Genomic DNA, 20,573 nt, shown 5'->3' on the forward strand with positions numbered 1-20,573 from the left:
ATGGATCTTCCTTATACTTGAGCTTCAGCCAACCTGCATGATATTCAGCTTTATAGTTTTATATGAACCACCATCTTGGATTGGAAGGCAAGGAAGTAGAGGACAAAACAATGGCTCAAGATCCATTCACATAGCGATAAAGTTGAGACACTTGAAGGAAAAGAAGAATGAGGGCGAAACACTGAAGAAAAACCACAAAGAAAGAAAGGAGTGTTGGAATTACAATTTATATGTTTGTGGAAGGAAAATCTGAATATTATAGTGATATTAGTGTTTCTTCAAAATAATTCATAAGTTTACTGTAATTATAATCAAATTCCTATCAGATTTTCCTTAAAACCTGACAATGCAGAAATTCATCTGGAAGACCATCAAAGAATATTGGAATATAAAAAGGAATCACAATTCAAAATATGAGGGAAAAAGTCAGGTAGTAAAACTTAATGAGACAACAGTAATTATGATAGTATAGGATTGGCATAAAAACAGAGTAATAATCATTGAATCTAAGGATCCAAGAAATATATCCTAAACAGTGTAAGAATTCAACAACATAAAGGGTTCTTCATGAATTAATTGTATTAACCATATCTGATTTCACTGTCTCAAATACAGAAATTAGCAAAGGATTTGAATAGAAACTTTACCAAAGAAGAAATATAACAAATAAGCAAAATAAACAGAATTTTCTAAGATTGAAGAAATAAAAATGAAAACAGTCAAGTTCTGTTTCTCATTATTGAATGGGTAACTGTTTTTATTGTTAAAATACCAGTGCAATTCTTGGTATTGTTAAACTGATGCTCTCTTTCTCTGCTGTTGTCATCTACCTGTCATTGTCTTAGTCCACCTTTCTTGATGCAGTAGTATTGCACACTCTTATCATTCAACAAGTCATACTGGCTCTACCTTTGAAATATATTCAGCATTTAAGATCCCCTGGAGAAGGGGAAGGCTACCCACTCCAGTATTCTGGCCTGGAGAAGTCCATGGATTGTATAGGCCATGGGACTGCAAAGAGTCAGACACGACTGAGTGACTTTCACTTGCACTGTGCCTCTCCTGGTTCAAGCCCCCCAGCCTTCTTACCTCATTTACTGATATAGCTCCTACCTGTTTCCTTATTTCCTGTCTTGCTCCTCTACAGTCTCTTCTGAACACAGAAGCCAAAATCACCAATTTAAAAATGTAAGTCTGATCATGTCATTCCTCTGCTCAGTAGACATCAGTTGTTCCCCAGCTCACTCACAGTGAAGCCAGATACATCGGAATAGTCTACAGGCTCTGTGTGGTTTAGACTCCCACCTCTCCTTTCTGGCCTCTTCTCCCACGCTGCCTACCACCTTGCTTTCTCTACTCCAGTCAGTTAGCCTCCTTGTCATCCTTTTAGTAAGTCAGGCACGCTCATACCGCAGGAGCCTTTCTACTTCTGGTGATTCTGCCCAAGATGATTTAGCCCCAAATACCTCCTCAGCCTGCTCGCTCTCTTCTTTCAGATCTCTGTTGAGATATCAGTGAGGTCTTCCCTGACTGCCTTTTGTAGCCCACACCTTCTCAACCTTTCTAAAACCTTGCTGTGCTTCGTCTTTCTCTGTTGCACATATCACCATCTAAGTTAGGTTCACTTACGTGTTGTTTTTCTTTTTCCAGCTAGATAGTCAGTTCATTCAGGACAGGGACTTTATTCACTGCTCTACCTCTAGCACTTGGCAGGTGCCTGTCACACAGTAAGCACTCAGTGTTTATTGATTAAGTCAGAACATTGGCTGAACCTTTTTATTTTGTTTTGTTTTTTAATGTTTTTTCTCTTTTTCTTTTTATTATTTTTAATTAGTTTTTATTAGAGGATAACTGGTTTAGAGTAATGTGTTAGTTTCTGCTATGCAGCAAAGTGAGTCAGTTATACATATTTTATAATAGTTTGTGTCCCTCCATCTGGCAGATATAACAGTTAGAAACATATGTATCTAACAACAGAATATCAAAACACAATAGAAAGCAAAACAAACTAAGGGAGAGATAGAAAGCTAAACAATAATGTTTGGAGAATTCAGTACCCCCCCTCCCACTTTCAATAATGGATGGGACTACTAGGCAGCAGTGGATTGAGCCTTTTTGGACAACAGCTTACAGCATGATTTAAGTGCCCTTTTTAAAAAAAAATAAGAGAATGATTAAATTCTATCCATTGATGACAAGAGAGGGAGATCTGCGTGTGGCAGGGTCTAAGAGGATGAGATCAAGATCAGTAATAAAGGTTGTCTTTCTCTCTCAGAAAGAGTAAGAAAAGAGATGAAGGTAAGGGAATAATTTCCAAGTGTCGAGGAAGTTGTACAATCAAGAACAAGCACTGTGTGTCAGCCATCTTTAAGAAACCGAGGTTGATGGAAGCAACATCAACCTCTCCTGTTGATGCAGGACAGTAGCAGAAAATAAGGTTATGTGTGGATGGGAATAATGGTTGAAAATGAGTCAAAGAATTTAGGCCTGCCATGATACATGTTAGAGATCAGTAGTGTGAATTCTTGATCTGTAAGAGGTGAGAAAGCTCTCTATATCCAAGCTAGTCAGTGTCATGTTAGAAAGCAAGAAGGGTGGGATTAGAAATGCCAACTGAGAGGCAGTTGTAACAAGGCAGAGTTGAGGTAATACTGTTACTGTAGTTAAATTACTAAGTCATATCTGACTATTTTGCGACCCCATGGACTGTAGCCCACCAGGCTTCTCTGTTCTTGGGATTTTCCAGGTAAGAATTCTGGTGAGGGTTGCCGTTTCCTCCTCCAGGGGATCTTCCCGACTCAGGAATCAAACCCACATCTCCTGCATTAGCAAGTGGATTCTTTATCACCAAGTCCCCAGGAAAGCTGGTAATACTACTTTAGGTAATAAGGAGTATAGGATGTAATGAAGCAAAGGCTTGAATCAAAGATAAGCCATCATTCATGTGGCAAAGAAAAAGATGATTAATTGCATGTGGGATACAAAAGAAGAGGAAATAAAAGATTCTGTCAGTATTAAGAGATTGTATTTCCTTTAAATTGTTTTCTTTTTTCATTATAGGTTTTCCTGTCATTCACAAAAAAATGGATCATTTAAGCCTTTGGAGGACTCAGTTATCACAGTACTTCCATACTATCAACTGAGATTTATGACTACATTTATGACCATAAATGTCTGCATCATAGAACTGCTGAAGAACTAAAAGAGAATATTCTTTATTCTTCTTAAAATTTATTCCTAAAAATAATCCTATAGTATTATGATATTACTAAATGAAACTAGAAAGCACAATTATTAAATTATTAGACTTGCTGATACAAGCACGCATGTGCAACAGCTACTGTATCTGACAGTTACCAAACCTCAAATTTTGATGATTTCCCTTTGTGGGAAAGGTCATTATATTTGCAAGAAACCACTGAACATTGTCAGTCAAATATATTTTTAGTTGAGTGTCATTTAGGAGAATTTACTTGAAACAAGTTCTGGAAAATTCTACATCCTGCCACCCAGTGGATTTGCTATTATGGCAGCAACTTACAGACTTGTGGTTAGTACTGTGAACCACTACAGCAGTGTGGTGATAGACCGGCGTTTTGAGCAAGCAGTACATTATTGCACTGGAACCTGCCATACCTTCACACATGGAGTTGACTGCATTGTGATACATCATAGTGTTTGTGCAGACCTCTTACACATCCCTGTATCTCAGTTCAAAGATACAGATCTGGACTCTCTGTTTCTACCCCATGAAAATGGGTTTTCCTCAGCTGAAGGTGACTATCCCCATCAAGCCCTCACGGGCATACCCAAGGTCAGGAAAGGATCTACATTTCAGAGTACCTGTAATTTAAAGGACATTGCAGGAGAAGCAATCAGTTTTGCCAGTGGGAAAATAAAAGAATTTTCCCTTGAAAAACTCAAAAACTCTAACCATGCCACTTACAAAAAGGGAAGGAAAGTTAAATCTGACTCATTCAATAGGAGGTCAGTTGATTTTGACTTGCTCTGTGGCCATTATAATCATGATGGGAACTCTCCATCGTTTGGTTTACTCCGGAGTTCCTCAGTTGAGGAAAAATCTTTATCCCATAGAAACTCACTTGATACAAACCTGACTTCAGTGTTTCTTCACAACTTCTCTGAAGAAGACCTGGTTACTCAGATTTTAGAAAAACATAAAATAGATAATTTTTCTTCTGGTACAGACATAAAGATGTGCTTAGACATCTTGCTAAAATGCTCTGAGGATTTGAAAAAATGCACAGACATCATAAAACAGTGTATAAAGAAAAAGACAGGGAGTAGCATCAATGAAGGAAATGGTAATGATGCAATTTCTAGCTCTGAAACTGTCTATATGAATGTAATGACCAGGTTAGCATCCTACCTGAAAAAGCTACCATTTGAATTCATGCAATCTGGGAATAATGAGGCTATAGATTTAACAGAACTGGTCAGTAATATGCCTAGTTTACAACTGACTCCCTTTTCCCCAGTATTTGGCACTGAACAGCCCCCTAAGTATGAAGATGTTGTCCAGCTCTCAGCCCTTGACTCTGGACAGTTTCAAACTATAGAATTGCAAGATGACCAGCGCAGTTCTAAAAAAACAGATACTATAAAACCCATTCCAAATAACTCTACAAATTCCTTATATAATTTAGAGATAAGTGATCCCAGAACTCTAAAAGATGTCCAGCTTCAGTCACAGTCACTAACTGTAAATCCTTTAGAAAATGTTTCTTCTGGTGATCTCATGGAAACACTATATATTGAAGAAGAGTCAGATGGAAAGAAAGCCTTATATCAAGAACAGAGGACAGAAAATGGACCCTCTCAGGAGTTGATAAAGATAAATGAAGATAGAGCAGAATTATCAGACCATGGTACTCATCTTAAAAAATGTCCTGCCTCAATGCAAAATGAAATTGGTAAGATATTTGAGAAATCAGTTGTTAGTCTACCTGAAGAAGATCTTAAATCTAAAGTTCCTAACGTTGAAGAGGGAAATCACAGAGATTTTATGAATTCTAACAGTCAGGAAGAGATAGATAAATTGTTAATGGACTTGGAATCTTTCTCACAGAAGATGGAGAACTCTCTAAGAGAGCCACTTGCTAAAGGTAAAAGTTCTAACTCTCGAAACAGTCAGAGTCAGTTGATTGGTCAGCTCCCAGATCTTGAGCCTAAATCTAAAGTCTCTTCACCTACGGAAAAAGTGTCACCTTCCTGTCTAACAAGGATTATTGAAACCAATGGACACAAAATAGAGGAAGAGGATCGAGCCCTCTTACTGCGGATTCTAGAGAGCATTGAAGATTTTGCTCAAGAATTGGTTGAATGCAAATCGGGCAGAGGGAGCCTATCACAAGAAAAAGAGATGATGCAAATTCTACAAGAAACCTTGACAACTTCCTCCCAGGCCAATTTATCAGTCTGCAGAAGTCCTGTTGGTGATAAAGTCAAAGACACTACCTCAGTGGTTTTGATTCAGCAGACCCCAGAGGTAATCAAGGTAAGACCTAACAATCTTCAGTCCCAAGAAGTCTCCAAAGAAATGTACTAATGTTTGCAAAATTTAGAAACAAAAAATTTTTTGTCAGTCATTTTATGTTCCGCTAAAGCTCCTACCCTACACTAGGCATGGTCTCACCAAGTTCGGTGGAAAAAGCTAAAAAGCAAAGTCTTTATAGAGTTAAGCAGATTGCTTTCAATTTCCTTCCCCATACCCATTATCTTCTTCCTAGCTCTGTGACCAAAGGAAAGTTACTTAGTCTTAATATTCTCATCTGTATTATGGGAATAATAATGATCAAGATAAGTCAGGTGAAGCACAAGCAAGGTGCCTTACACAAAGAGTTATTTAATATTAGTTTCACCATCCTCAACCAGTAAGCCACTCTTCATTGCATGCCTTTGTGGACTACAAGCCTGTGTAGAACTTAAAATCTAGTTGCTTTGAATTTACCCTGCTACTGATAGCATTACTTTTGAATAATCCCAGGAAGGAAGTTATCTGCCCATTTGTAGGTATGTATATGTGTCTTAGCACAATAGGATTATTCTTACTCTTTTTACACGTCCAACGCAGTTGGTAAGAGGGCTCTGCTCCACCTCGTGCAGGGACCCAGACTGATGGATGCTCCATGTTCCTACAGCTGCCCCATTGCCCCATCTGGAAGATGTGGCTTAAGAGTTCACTGAAGAAGGCTAAGAAAGAAACGGAGCTTTTAACCACCTTGTCCCACTCTTGACATAATTCCCGTCTCCTCACAGCCCAGTGATTCCAACCTGAAGTCTAAGAATCATATGGGAGCACATAGAATATTTGGTGAGCTCTGTCTCTACCATGTGAATACACTATACATGTCAACGTGTATGAATTCAGACATGAAGTGAAGTCAACAAAACTAGTTGTAAAATAATGATAGGAATTATTAGAGGTATTTATATTGTATAAAAAGTATGAATAAATACATGGATACATCAGATACAGTGTTCAGAACAGTGATTAATCCATGGAAGAAGGAAGGGAGATAGAACTGAGGAAGCGTGCACAGGGCCTCAGTAATGTTTAATCTGGTGATGAATCACCAGTATTTTGTCATGCCATATTGTATGTCTTTAATATAATAAATTTTAAAAAAACAAATGGATATTAGAGATGTCATATATGGCCCAGTTAAAAAACAAGTTATTATTTTCTTATAAATACATTAATATTTTCATTAGAACAAGAAAAAATCCATATTATGATCAGACTAATAATTTTTACCTCATTTTTTTTTGTGGCTGTTGTTCTCCTGTACACATTTTTAGTTACCAGTGACGCTAAAGTTTAAAACAGTACATATTTAAAGTGTTAAATAACATAGGTCTAAAAGATCCTCAGTTGTCCACTGAGCATTACTGTGAAATCTCTGTGAGTCTCTTCATTCATGGATTCATAGTTGGTAATACTCTTTTGTTAACATGGGTCAATGCCAAAGGGGAAAAACTATGTCAGTTAATTAGAAAAAAAATTTTTTAAATCCTTTCATGTACATAGGCAAGACTGATGTGCTTACTATTTTATAAAGAAAATGCCTATATAGTAACCAAAATTATAATAACATAAGCTCTAACAGTTCTTGTGATCTGTGGCATACCAAAATATTTAAATGTGTTATCTGTTTTCCCCATTTAAAAAAAAAAGTCTACCTTCTCTGATGACATATTCCAGTGTTTCACAACTACTATGGCCAGAAACTCTTACTGTAATACAGTGTTTTGAAATTTGTTTAGCCCTCTTGCCCCATTATCATCTGTAGGAAAAAAAAAAAAAAAAACAGATTCTTCTAGAAGAGGTGGACTGCAGAAAGCAGAAAATGTGAACCTGACGCCAAGAATAGATCCCATGCAGCATCTCTCCTGTGTGCCTGGCTGGCAGCTCCTAAGTGGGTCACCAACCTAAGTACAGCTGCCTAAAAATGACACATTGGGCTCTAAATGAGCTCCCCAGTTTTTTGACAAGTATGGACTGACTGAAATCAAAATCATATTAAACAAGTCTCCCACAGGTCTTTTAAATGAGTTCCTCATAGAACTCATTTTCTATGAGTTCCAACCTCATAGAATAAAATTTGATGAGATTTCTTTTTTCCCCACAGAGGTACATCATTTTTTTAAAATTGAGGTATAATTGACATATTAGTTTCAGGTGTACAACAACCTGATATTTGTATACACTGAAACAATTCCAAGTAAGTCTTGTTACCATCTACTGCCATACATAGTTACCATTTTTATTACTTTAATGAGATTTCTTCTTCATAAAAGTTGAAAAAATGATTCATAAAAAGCTAATTTAAAGAAACAAGCAATATAAAATGTTTCAGGAAGATACTTAAGGTAAGAAAACAAAACCATCCTTCCTTGACTCAGTTGCCTCCTTACCTCTTCATTTTTTAAATCTTTTCTTTTTATGAAATATTTAAAATCAGAAGTTAGCAAATGTTTTCTATATAGGGCCAAATAGTTAATACTATAGTCTTTGCAGGTCACAAGTTTCTGTCATATAGTATTGTTTTTTTTTTTTTTTTTTTTTTTAAACAGCCTTTCAACAATGTAAAACTATTCTTAGCTCCAAGTCTTAAAAAATTGCCAGTGGGCCAGATTGTAGTTTGTCAACCCCTGTCTTAAACAAATAGAAAAGTATTGTGAATGACAGAAAAAGCATTTTTATTACTCACCACTTTGCTTTATCAAATCTTAATGCTTTGCTGTAGCTTTGCTTCAGATCTTTATTTGATATTTTCATTAATATCATCATTTTTAAAAAAGTCACCTCAGATATAGTTGAAATCCCAAGGGTTCCCCTCCCCAGTATTCTATCCTCTTCCAGAAGTAACCATTTCCTGAAATGTCAGTGTTCTTATCTCCTGGTCATGTTTTTTTTCTTGTATACAAAGAATGAACAGAAAGTTCAGTTCAGTCGCTCAGTAGTGTCTGACTCTTTGTGATCCCATGGACTGAAGCATGCCACGCTTCCCTGTCCATCACTGCAACTCCCGGAGCTTATTCAAGCTCATTCCATCAATTTGGTGATGCCATCCAACCATCTCATCCTCTGTTGTCCCCTTCTCCTCCCGCCTTCAGTCTTTCCCAGCATCAGGGTCTTTTCCAATGAGTCAGTCCTTCACATCAGATGACCAAAGTATTGGAATTTCAGCTTCAGCATCAGTCCTTCCAATGAATATTCAGGGTTGGTTTACTTTAGGATGGACTGGTTGGATCTCCTTGCAGTCCAAGGGACTCTCAAGAGTCTTCTCCAACATCACAGTTCAAAAGCAGATAAAATCAGAGAGGTAGGTTGGGGCCAACTTATGAATGACCCTGTATGCTATGCTAAAGTGTTTCTTTGACAAAAAAGCAGCAGACTCACAGATATAGAGAACAAACTAGTGGTTGCCAGTGGGGACAGGGGAGTTGGTGGGGTCCAATATAGGCTTAGGGGAGTAAGAGGTATAAACTACTAGGTATAAAATAAGCTGCAAGGACATATTATGCAACACAGGGAATATAGCCAGTAGTTTATAATAACTGTAAATGGAGCCTAACCTTTAAAAATTGTGGATCACTGTATCATATACCTGTAACATATTATACAGCGACTGTACTTCCATTTTTTTTTTTAAAAAGAGATCATTCTAAGGGAGTGGCTAGCTAACAATTTTAAAGCACAGGAGTCCCACAGTATAGTTTTTTAAGAATAATTTTTAAAGAATAATAAATTTTAAATTAAGACTTTTAATTTTTTAACATTTTGAACAGTCAAAAGTTTTCTAGTTGTTCAAAACATTTTAATTAAAAGACTATGTAAGGGACATACAGGAATTGCTTTTATTTGACATTGATGATTATCCCTGAAAAGATCTACTTGACAATATTATATATCATTAATATTTTAATATGTATTTCAAAATAATTTCTCAAGAGGAACAGTATTTGTTTTCCAGGAATACATTTCAAATCTGTATTGGGAGAGGGAATCAAATAAAAAATACTAGAAGGGTGTTGAGAGATTGGTACAGAGGATATCAATCTAAATCAGGGGTCAGATGAACAGATAAAGAAGTTGTGGTACATATATACAGTGGAATATTACTTGACCATAGAAAGGAATGGATTTGAGTCAGCTGAACTGAGGTGGATGAACCTAGATCCTATTATACAGAGTGAAGTAAGTCAGAAAGAGAAAAGCAAATATCATATATTAGCACATATGTATGGAATCTAGAAAAATGGTACTGATGAACCTATTTGCAGGACAGGAATAGAGATGAAGACATAGAGAACAGGCTTATAGGCAAAGTGGGGTAAGGAGAGGGTGGGATGAGTTCAGACAGTAGCATTGAAACATGTATGTTACCACATGTAAATAGATAACTAGTGGGAAGCTGCTACATAGCCCAGGGAGCTCAGCCCTGGTGCTGCGTGACAACCTGGGGGCAGTGGGTGGGAGGCAGTCCCAAGAGGGAGGGTATCCATGTGGGTTTATGGCTGATCCACACTGCTGTATGGCAGAAACCAACGCAACACTGTAAAGCAATTACCTCCAATTAAAAATAAAGACGCAAATCAGCTTTAGACAGCTTAAACAAACCAGGGGTCAGAAGCCTGTGGCCCGTAGCCCAAGTCTGGCCTGCCACCTGTGTTTGTAAATGGCTGTATTTTAGCACAGCTACAGTCCTTCTTCTCCGTATGGACTGTGACTGCTCTTGTGCTCTGTCTGCTAAGTTGAGTAGTTGTAACAGAGACCTTAAAGCCTAATATACTTACTGTCTGGCCATTTATAGAAAAAGTTAGCTAATTTCCTGGTCTAGATATTATTTTGTGTAGATCAGCAAAACAGATTTTTGATAAGGTTAAGTGTGATAGTTTTTTAAAAACATCAGTAGTAAAAACTACCAATGTGGCAGTCAGATAGTCAAATAGAAATCGAAAAATAAGCAAGCCCAGAGTTTCAGAATTCTTCATCATGGGTTCTTATCTACATAGCTTTCTCCCTTTTCCTGTCCAGTCATTCCCTATCTCTGACTTTTCCACTTAAAACATTCCTTTTCATCCCATGTCTTATTCTCTGCTCTTTTTTTCCTTTCTTTGCTTATGAACTCTCTCACTGTGTCAAGTTCTGTATAATTGGTCAACAGGTGACAGGAAACAACCCTGTAGGTCCTGGAATAACAGACGTTACTCAGACAGGCCTGAAATGAGTTGAACAAAGAGAACGGTATGTTTTCACTTATATATAGAATCTTAAAAATTAAAGCAAATGAATATAACAAAACAGAAACAGACTCACAGATAGAGTGGACAAACTAGTGGTTACTAGGTTGAGGGTTGGGACATAGGGCAGGATAGAGAAGGGCATTAGTGGTACAAACTACTAGGTGGAAAATAAACTACAAAGATATATTGTACTGCATAGGGAATGCAGTCAATATTTTATAATAATTGAATGGAGTAAAATCTATAAAAAATATCAAACCACTATAATGGACACCTAAAACTAATATAATACTGTAAATCAACTATAATTCAGTTAAAAAAAAAATAAGAACAGCTGAGAAAGGGGGTGTGGCTGAGGTTTCAAGAGCGTTTTTCATAATATCAAATGAGTGAATTACATGTGTGACATGGACATAAAATTTTTTTAAAAAAACACTTAGAAGAATATACTGCTTTGGAAGTTCACATAATAAATGATGTTTTAATTCCATGTTTTATTACTGTTAGCAGATAATATTACAGTCATTTTTGGTTTGTTTTTAGCTTTATGGGACAATAACCTGTTAGCTGTTATTGACAGGTTAAAATATTATTATTTTAATATAATAATAGCCTAGCCTCCCCTGAAAATTATTTACTTTTACTTAATTTTAGTAAAAACAAAGCCTGGGAAAGTCTTCATTATTACTTGTCTCCACTGAAAGAGTGGAGGGCAGGGCGGGGAGGACTTGTCAATGAAAGAGGAAAATTTTGAGGTAAACAAAAAGGAAGATTTTTTTTAAACTATACTGTAATGCTTAAGTCTAGTGAAACCTTACAAATTTCACTAACTGAGCGGGAAGGTGTCTAAATTATTAGAAAGTTCAAATTAAAACTTGTAATTTTTAAAAAAAACTATTAAAACTGTTGTCAGAGTATTGCCAGATGTGAACTTTAGCAGGACCTATTTCAAAAATGGGGTAAAGATCACTTTTATAATTGTTAAAAAATTATTAAAGAAGAAAGTATATGAATGGCCAGCACCCCATAGTCAAGCTTGTTTGGGGTACGAAGGCCCAGAATTGGCTTGGCACTTGGGGATTAGCTGACTGAATGTACTACATTTGTGGTCAAGTGGACCATATACAGGGACATATAAGTTATCCAGATTTGGCAGGAGCTCCTGGGCAGGAACAGCTCCATCATGAGCCTGGAAGTTTATTTCAATATAGTTAATACATTATTATGTAAAATGGAGGTTGCCAAAATGATTTAAAAAGGATAGTTTCTAAATAGCTTGAGCATGTACTGTGTAGAGCACACAGTTGGGGATTAAGATGAATCAGACATCATAAGCCTTTGTGAAGCCCACAGTCTAGTAGAAGAGATAAGCTCTTTACTGTGATGCAGAGTGAAAAGAATGGATTCCATGAGAGAGAGATGAAATGCTACAGGAGTTCAGAGGATGAAGAGAGAGAGATCCCAGCTTGTGAAATTCAGGGAAGTTTTTCTGGAGGAAATAGCATTTGGATATGGATACCCTAGTCTTATTCAGTGAATTTACTTAAAGTCCTAAATGTTAGTATTATTATAGTGTTAATGGTATTAAGGTTAGAGGTTTATTTATCTCATTGGCTTGGACCATTTCCATTCTGTTCTAAGACATAAAAATGTACCTTAATCTTCTCCAGTTCAGTTGCTCAGTTGTGTCTGACTCTTTGTGATCCCATGGACTTCAGCACACCACACTTCCCTGTCCATCACCAACTCCCAGAGCTTACTCAAACTCATGTCCATCGCATCGGTGATGCCATCCAGCCATTTCATCCTCTGTTGACCCTTCTTCTCCCACCTTCAATCTTTCCCAGCATCAAGGTCTTTTCCAGTGAGTCAGTTCTTCACATCAGGTGGCCAAAATATTGGCATTTCAGCCTCAGCATCAGTCCTTCCAATGAATATTCAGGACTAATTTCCTTTAGGATTGACTGTGGATCTCCTAGCAGACCAAGGGACTCTCAAGAGTCTTCTTCAATACCACGGTTCAAATCAGTTCTTCAGCACTCAACTTTCTTTATAGTCGAACTCTCACATCCATACATGACTACTGGTAAAACCATAGCTTTGACTAGATGGACCTTTGTCAGAAAAGTAATGTCTCTGGGTTTTATTATGCTGTCTAGGTTGGTCATGGCTTTTCTTCCCAGGGGCAATCACCTTTTCCTTTCATGGCTACAGGCACCATCTATAGTGATTTTGGAATCCAAAAATATAAAATTTCTTACTGTTTCCATTTTTTCTCCATCTATTTGCCGTGAAATGATGGGACTGGATGCCATGATCTTAGCTTTCTGAATGGTGAGTTTTAAGCCAACTTTTTCACTCTCCTGTTTCACTTTCATCAAGAGACTCGTTAGTTCTTCTTCACTTTTGGCATAAGGGTGGTGTCATCGGTGCATATCTGACATTGTTGATATTTCTCCAAGCAATCTTGATTGTAGCTTATGCTTCATCCAGCCCACCATTTCACATGATTTACTCTGCACATAAGTTAAATAAACAGGGTGACAGTATACAGCCATGACATACTCCTTTCCTGATTTGGAACCAGTCTGTTGTTGCATGTCAAGTTCTTTTTTTTTTTTTTTTAATTTTTTTATTAGTTGGAGGCTAATTACTTCACAACATTTCAGTGGGTTTTGTCATACATTGATATGAATCAGCCATAGATTTACACATATTCCCCATCCCGATCCCCCCTCCCACCTCCCTCTCTACCCGATTCCTCTGGGTCTTCCCAATGCACCAGTCCCGAGCACTTGTCTCATGCATCCCACCTGGGCTGGCGATCTGTTTCACCATAGATAGTATACATGCTGTTCTTTTGAAACATCCCACCCTCACCTTCTCCCACAGAGTTCAAAAGTCTGTTCTGTATTTCTGTGTCTCTTTTTCTGTTTTGCATATAGGGTTATCGTTACCATCTTTCTAAATTCCATATATATGTGTTAGTATGCTGTAATGTTCTTTATCTTTCTGGCTTACTTCACTCTGTATGATGGGCTCCAGTTTCATCCATCTCATTAGGACTGATTCAAATGAATTCTTTTTAATGGCTGAGTAATATTCCATGGTGTATATGTACCACAGCTTCCTTATCCATTCATCTGCTGATGGGCATCTAGGTTGTTTCCATGTCCTGGCTATTATAAACAGTGCTGCAATGAACATTGGGGTGCACATGTCTCTTTCAGATCTGGATTAATCTCAAAAATATACAAGCAACTCCTGCAGCTCAATTCCAGAAAAATAAATGACCCAATCAAAAAATGGGCCAAAGAACTAAACAGACATTTCTCCAAAGAAGACATACAGATGGCTAACAAACACATGAAGAGATGCTCAACATCACTCATTATTAGAGAAATGCAAATCAAAACCACAATGAGGTACCATTACACGCCAGTCAGGATGGCTGCTATCCAAAAGTCTACAAGCAGTAAATGCTGGAGAGGGTGTGGAGAAAAGGGAACCCTCTTACACTGTTGGTGGGAATGCAAACTAGTACAGCCGCTATGGAAAACAGTGTGGAGATTCCTTAAAAAACTGGAAATAGAACTGCCATATGACCCAGCAATCCCACTTCTGGGCATACACACTGAGGAAACCAGATCTGAAAGAGACACGTGCATGTCAAGTTCTAACTGTTGCTTCTTGACCTGCATACAGATTTCTCAGGAGGCAGGTCAGGTGGTCTGGTATTCCATCTCCTGAAGAATTGTCCACAGTTGATTGTGATCCACACAGTCAAAGGCTTTGGAATAGTCAATAAAGCAGAAGTAGATGTTTTACTAGAACTCTCTTGCTTTTTCAATGATCCAGCGGATGTTGACAATTTGATCTCTGGTTCCTGTCCTTTTCTAAATCCAGCTTGAATATCTGGAAGTTAACAGTTCACATACTGTTAAAGCCTGGCTTGGAAAATTTTGAGCGTTACTTTGCTAGCATGTGAGATGAGTACAATTGTGCAGTAGTTTGAACATTCTTTGGCATTGCGTTTCTTTGGGATTGGAATGAAAACTGACCTTTTCCAGTCCAGCAGCCACTGCTGAGTTTTCCAAATTTGCTGGCATATTGAGTGCAGCACTTTTACAGCATTATCTTTTAGGATTTGTAATAGCTCAACTGGAATCCCATCACCTCCACTAGCTTTGTTCATAGTGATGCTTCCTAAGGCCCTCTTGCCTTTGCATTCCAGGATGTGTGGCTCTAGGTGAGTAATCACACCATTGTGGTTATCTGGATCGTGAAGATCTTTTTTGCATAGTTCTGTTTATTCTTGCCACCTCTTCTTAATATCTTCCTTAATAGCTTCTGTTAGGTCCATACCATTTCTGTCCTTTATTGTGCCCATCTTTGCCTGAAGGGTTCTCTTGGCATCTCTAGTTTTCTTGAAGAGATCTCTAGTCTTTCCCATTCTAACGTTTTCCTCTCTTTCTTTGCATTGATCACTGAGGGAGGCTTTCTTATCTCTCCTTGCTCTTCTTTGGAACTCTGCATTCAGATAGGTATATCTTTCCTTTTCTCCTTTGCCTTTAGCCTTTTTTTTCTCAGCTACTATTTGTAAGACCTCAGACAACCATGTTGCCTTTTTGCATTTCTTTTTCTTGAGGTCTTGATCACTGCCTCCTATACAATGTCACAAACCTCCGTCCATAATTCTTCATGCATTCTGTCTATCAGATCTAATACCTTAAATCTGTTTGTCATTTCCACTGTATAATTGTAAGGGATTTGATTTAGGTCATACCTGAATGGTCTAGTGGTTTTCCTTACTTTCTTCAATTTAAATCTGAATTTGGCAATAAGGAGTTCATGATCTGAACCACAGTCAGCTCCTGCTCTTATTTTTGCTGCCTGTAGAGAGCTTCTCCATCTTTGGCTGCAAAGAATATAATCAGTCTGATTTCGGTATTGACCATCTGTTGATGTACATGTGTAGGGTCTTCTCTTGTGTTGTTGGAAGAGGGTGTCTGCTACGACCAGTGCATTTTCTTGGCAGAACTCTTTTAGCCTTTGCCCTGCTTCATTTTGTACTCCAAAGCCAAATTTGTTGTTACTCCAGATATCTCTTGACTTCCTACTTTTGCACTCCAGTTCCCTATAATAAAAGGACATCTTTTCAGGATGTTAGTTCTAGAAGGTCTTGTAGGTCTTCATAGAACTGTTCAGCTTCAGCATTACTCGTTGGGGCATAGACTTAAATTACTGTGGTATTGAATGATTTGCCTTGGAAAGGAACAGAGATCATTCTGTCATTTTTGAGATTGCATCCAAGTACTGCATTCCAGACTTTTCTGTTGACTATAAGGGCTACTTCATTTCCTCTAAGGGATTCTTGCCCACTGTAGTAGTTACAATGGTTATTTGATTTAAATTCACCCATTCCAGTCCATCTTAGTTCCCTGATTCCTAAAATGTCGACGTTCACTCTTGCCATCTCCTGTTTGACTACTTCCAATTTACCTTGATTCACGGACCTAACATTCCAGGTTCCTGTGCAGCATTGTTCTTTACAGTGTCAGGCTTTACTTCCATCACCAGTCACATCCACAACTGGATGGTCTTTTTGCTTTGGCTGTGTCTCTTCATTCTGGAGTTGTTTCTCCACTGTTCTCCAGTAGCATATCGGGCACCTTCCAAGCTGGGGAATTCATCTTTCAGTGTCCTATCTTTTCGCCTTTTCATACTGTTCATGGGGTTCTCAAGGCAAGAATACTGAAGTGGTTTGCCATTCCCTTCTCCAGTGGACCGAGTTTTGTCAGAACCCTCCACCATGACCCATCCGTCTTAGGTGGCCCTACATGGTATGGCTCATAGTTTCATTGAGTTAGACAAGACTGTGGTCCATGTGAATCTTCTCTATTTTACAAATAGAAGCTTTTGGTCCTTGGGGAATCCAGTAAGGGAGGCTAGATGGCTAGATCTTAAATCCATTATTCCTGTCAAACCCAAGCTCTCTGGTTGTCTGATCTTGATGATCAAGAGTAAGTGAAATTGGCTTAACAGAACTTTCCTTCCTAGAGAGTATAAAAGAAAATATCAGGCTGCTCTGCTTATATTATTTCCAATTCTAAGTTGATAGAGCTCATGCTAATAAAGTAAAGGGTTAGATGGGTAGTTCCCATTGTTTTTTGCAGGTTTTAAGTCACACTTTAAGCAGACAGTCTTATCTGACAGCCTGATTCATACCTTATCTTCTCTTTTACCACTTTAGGCTCCAAAATTATAATCTCCAGCTCCCAAACCTATACCTAATAAAGATGAAATATTAAAATAAGCACATGCAGAGAGATTTATGAATCCCTCTCAAGTTTCTTTGCCTGGCACTATCCTCCATTGGCCTTTATTTAACAAATAGTAGCATTAAATAAGTATTTATTGAATGAATAAACAAATAAGTGAATGAATAATCAAATGAAGGGATTTTTGGTAGTCTGCTTTGCCTGCTTCTCAAGTAGAAACTGTGCTCTCTTGCCCGAAGGCTATCTCTTTCCTGGCCCTTGGCTTCTCAAGGATGCATGCAAAAGGACCTGACAACTGGTTCCCTTCTAGGACTTGAGGCTGGTTCCTCAGCAAGACTCAGATCTCTCCCAGACCTGTAGCCTCTTAATTCCTCTAGCTTGTAACAGCTAAAAACCTTTGGAGTTCTGGGGAAAATCCCATCACCTCCCCTGACAAAGGGGAGAACCCCGTTAAGGGTATAGATCATTTTACCATATCACAGGATGAAAGTCTCTTGATTATAGACTGTAGGCATTTTGAGGGGGTGCTCTCTTATTCACCACTTCACCCTCAAGCCCTATTTTAGTACCTCCACATATGAGCTGTTTATTTAAATCCTGAAAATTCCTTAGAAGTCCCACCTTCATCCCAACAGATTTAGCTTGGAAAAGAACTTTTCTGGCTACTTACCTTCAGTATGGCATTTGTTTTTTTGTTTGTTTTTGGATGCCCAAGAGGGTCAGAGAAATCTTTGAAGGTTAGGATTTGCACTGTTACTAGAACTTACTTTGTTTCTTTCTGACCCTGATCAGTAATATGTGTCTCAGATAGCATTCCAGGGGGAATCAAGAGCCTTCCTAGGTTAATGATCTAATATTATGAGTCTTTTCAAAGTTTAGATATTATATTGTATAATTTCATGTATGTTCAAATGTAGAATATTATGAAAATGAAATTATAGCAGAACACACTTTTGGAATCTTATTAAAAGCTTTTTCTGAAGCATTTCTTCTTTTACTTTCTAGGTTTTTATCCATACCTTCATTAAGATTGAGCAGTCATATCATTGAGGGAGAATGTTTCTTCTCCCCCAGCTTTAGGTGCTGACGGTTTCTTGGGTTCAGTGCTGCAAATATTTGAATAGAAATCAAAGCACTTATCAATACAGCAAGAAAGCATTCTCCTTTCTACTTCATTTAACCACCACAGATATTAATAAAAGTAAAGGGATCTGGCCAGTGGCACATATAAATTTGCAGGATGAGTTCAACAGGTATTTCCCCTCCACCTTTAATGTCTTCTGAGATCAGGTCCTGTTGCATCTCCATCCTTTCTAATTATTCACATCAACTGTCAAGATAAAGATATAAATTATAAAACAAATATACCAATGTGATCCCTTTTTGTAATTAGTATGTTTATGTGTATTCAAAAAATTGGGGGGTAAATGCACTCTAAATTACACATGTTCTTGTAGAAGTAAGACTGAGACCTAGATATTCAGGTACTCCTGATAAGTATAGTCCTCCCCAGCTGCCAAAGCAGGAGTGAAAGGAGCTCCCAGAACTCAGATTGCTTCTGTTCAGCCCGTGGTTCCCCTCGTAGACCTGCCTAACACACAGCTTCATCATTCTCTGCCTTAAGGCAATCAGGACTAATCTAATAGCCCTTCATCCCTGTTTACATCAGTCACCACAGAAGTCTAGGAGTTCACATAACCACTCACCTCCTCACCCTACTCTTGTATATCCTGTTTCTGTGTCCAGCCCTGAAATCTTTCACTGTGCACTCTTGATCATTCACTGGCAAAATGTCCTAGGTCATCAAACTCTTCTAAACATTCCCTTTACCCTTTTGTTCTGTCTGAAACCCATCTCTCCCTAAGGGTGTGTGCTAAGTTGCTTCAGGTGGTGTCCGACTCTTTGTGGCCCCATGGACTATAACCCACCAGGCTCCTCTTTCCATGGGATTCTTCAGGCAAGAATACTAGAATGGGTTGCTGTGCCCTCCTCCAGGGGATCTTTCTGACCCAGGGACTGAACTCACATCTCTTATGTCTCCTGCCTTGGCAGGCAGGTTCTTTACCCCGGCACCACCTGGGAAGCCCAAGAGTACTACAGCCATGTGAAATGGTGACTCTCTTCTTTCCCATTCTACCCCCTATTTCACTGGATCTGGAGGAAGCAGTAAATGTTCTTGTGTTTCATTGCAACGTCCAAACTATCCTTTCTCCCACTTCTCTGAAACTACCATCCCCCAGCTTTGAGCTAATGTCGTCAGACTCACTACCCAGCTTGCTTAGTTGCTCAGTCGTATCTGACTCTTTGCAACCCCATGGACTGTAGTGCACCAGGCTCCTCTGTCCGCGGGATTTTCCAGGCAAGAATCTGGAGCATGTAGCCATGCCCTCCTCTAGGAGATCTTCCCAACCCAAGGCTCAAACCCAGGCCTCCGGCATTGCAGGCAAATTCTTTACCATCTGAGCCACAAGGGAAGCCCTGCCCTTCCTTGATTGTAGTCATCTGCCACCCCCAGGTCCCTTCCTTGATGATTTTAGCTCCTGGCTATATGACACTTTTCAATACTACTTGCCAGGATTCTCTTGAGTTTTCACTAGATGAGGCATCCAGTCCATGAGCTTCTCAGTTCTTTGATCTCTCCTCCAGTGAGCTTGTCGTCTGCCCTTCTGTAGCTAGTCATTCTCTGGTCCTGTTCTTATGTCAGTGGCTTTAAAAGTGTAGTTCCCAACTAACAGCATTGGCATCACCTGGGAATTGGATAGAAATACATATTCTCAGGCCCCGGCCCCTTTCTCCCCTGCAGGCATCAGTTTTTTCCCTTTGATCGTTTGGTCAGCTGATAAACATGCACAATTCTCCCCTCCTTAAAACCAGGCATTCAAAAGACATTTTGGCATGCAGGAGATATAGCTCCATCAGCTTTTATATTTGCAACATAAAGATCATCCCTAGGGTCCTTGACCATCAATTCTAGCCTTCTCTTTTGACATCTCTTAATTCACCCCAAATTACTGAGAAACCATACACATGCTTACCCCCCACAAAGACACTGGGGCAAGGTATTTGGGGGGGGGCAAGGTATTTTACAGTACTGCCACTGTGTATTCACTGATATTCAACATGGCAGTGTCAGTCGATTAGAAACCCTCTATTCCTTCTAACTTCAGTTGTCTGACATATTTATGAGCCCCAACTGAATTTCTTATGCTGTATAATGAGCAGTCTCTACTTGAAGTAATTACTGAGGAAGAAGAAAGGCAGACTAACAAGTACAGCAGTCTAGGAACCAGAAGTTGTAGAGATCCAAGATTTACCATATGTAATAATTTTAGGTTCTTAATTATCTCTCCCTGCCCCAGATCCCAGAAGAACATCTACTCCCAAGTATTAGGAACACTGAGAGGTAAAAATACTAGATTTGTGGGTTCTTTCTCTTACGAGTCATGAAATGTGTTCCTATCATTTCAATGCAGTTGAAGCAAGACACAGAAATGCTTATTAGATCTGCTCCTGTTTTTC

The 20,573-nt window shown here is 38.6% G+C and overlaps 1 protein-coding gene across 4 annotated transcripts in view; it reads left to right on the forward strand.

The window, feature by feature from the left end:
• Positions 1 to 20,573, forward strand: part of PPP2R3A (protein phosphatase 2 regulatory subunit B''alpha) — a 220,264-nt gene that overhangs the window by 53,141 nt on the left and 146,550 nt on the right. For 2 of the 4 annotated variants that reach the window (XM_061167648.1, XM_061167646.1), the window contains exon 3: positions 3,061 to 5,518. In XM_061167648.1, the coding sequence (XP_061023631.1) occupies positions 3,527 to 5,518 (1,992 nt within the window). In that variant the 5' untranslated portion in view covers positions 3,061 to 3,526. Of the gene's footprint in view, positions 1 to 2,746; positions 2,883 to 3,060; positions 5,519 to 20,573 lie in introns of all 4 variants that reach the window. The other 2 variants (XM_061167647.1, XM_061167649.1) reach the window with 2 other exon arrangements.

The sequence above is a fragment of the Dama dama genome, chromosome 19, assembly GCF_033118175.1.
Source record: "Dama dama isolate Ldn47 chromosome 19, ASM3311817v1, whole genome shotgun sequence".
NCBI classification, from domain to species: Eukaryota; Metazoa; Chordata; class Mammalia; order Artiodactyla; family Cervidae; genus Dama; species Dama dama.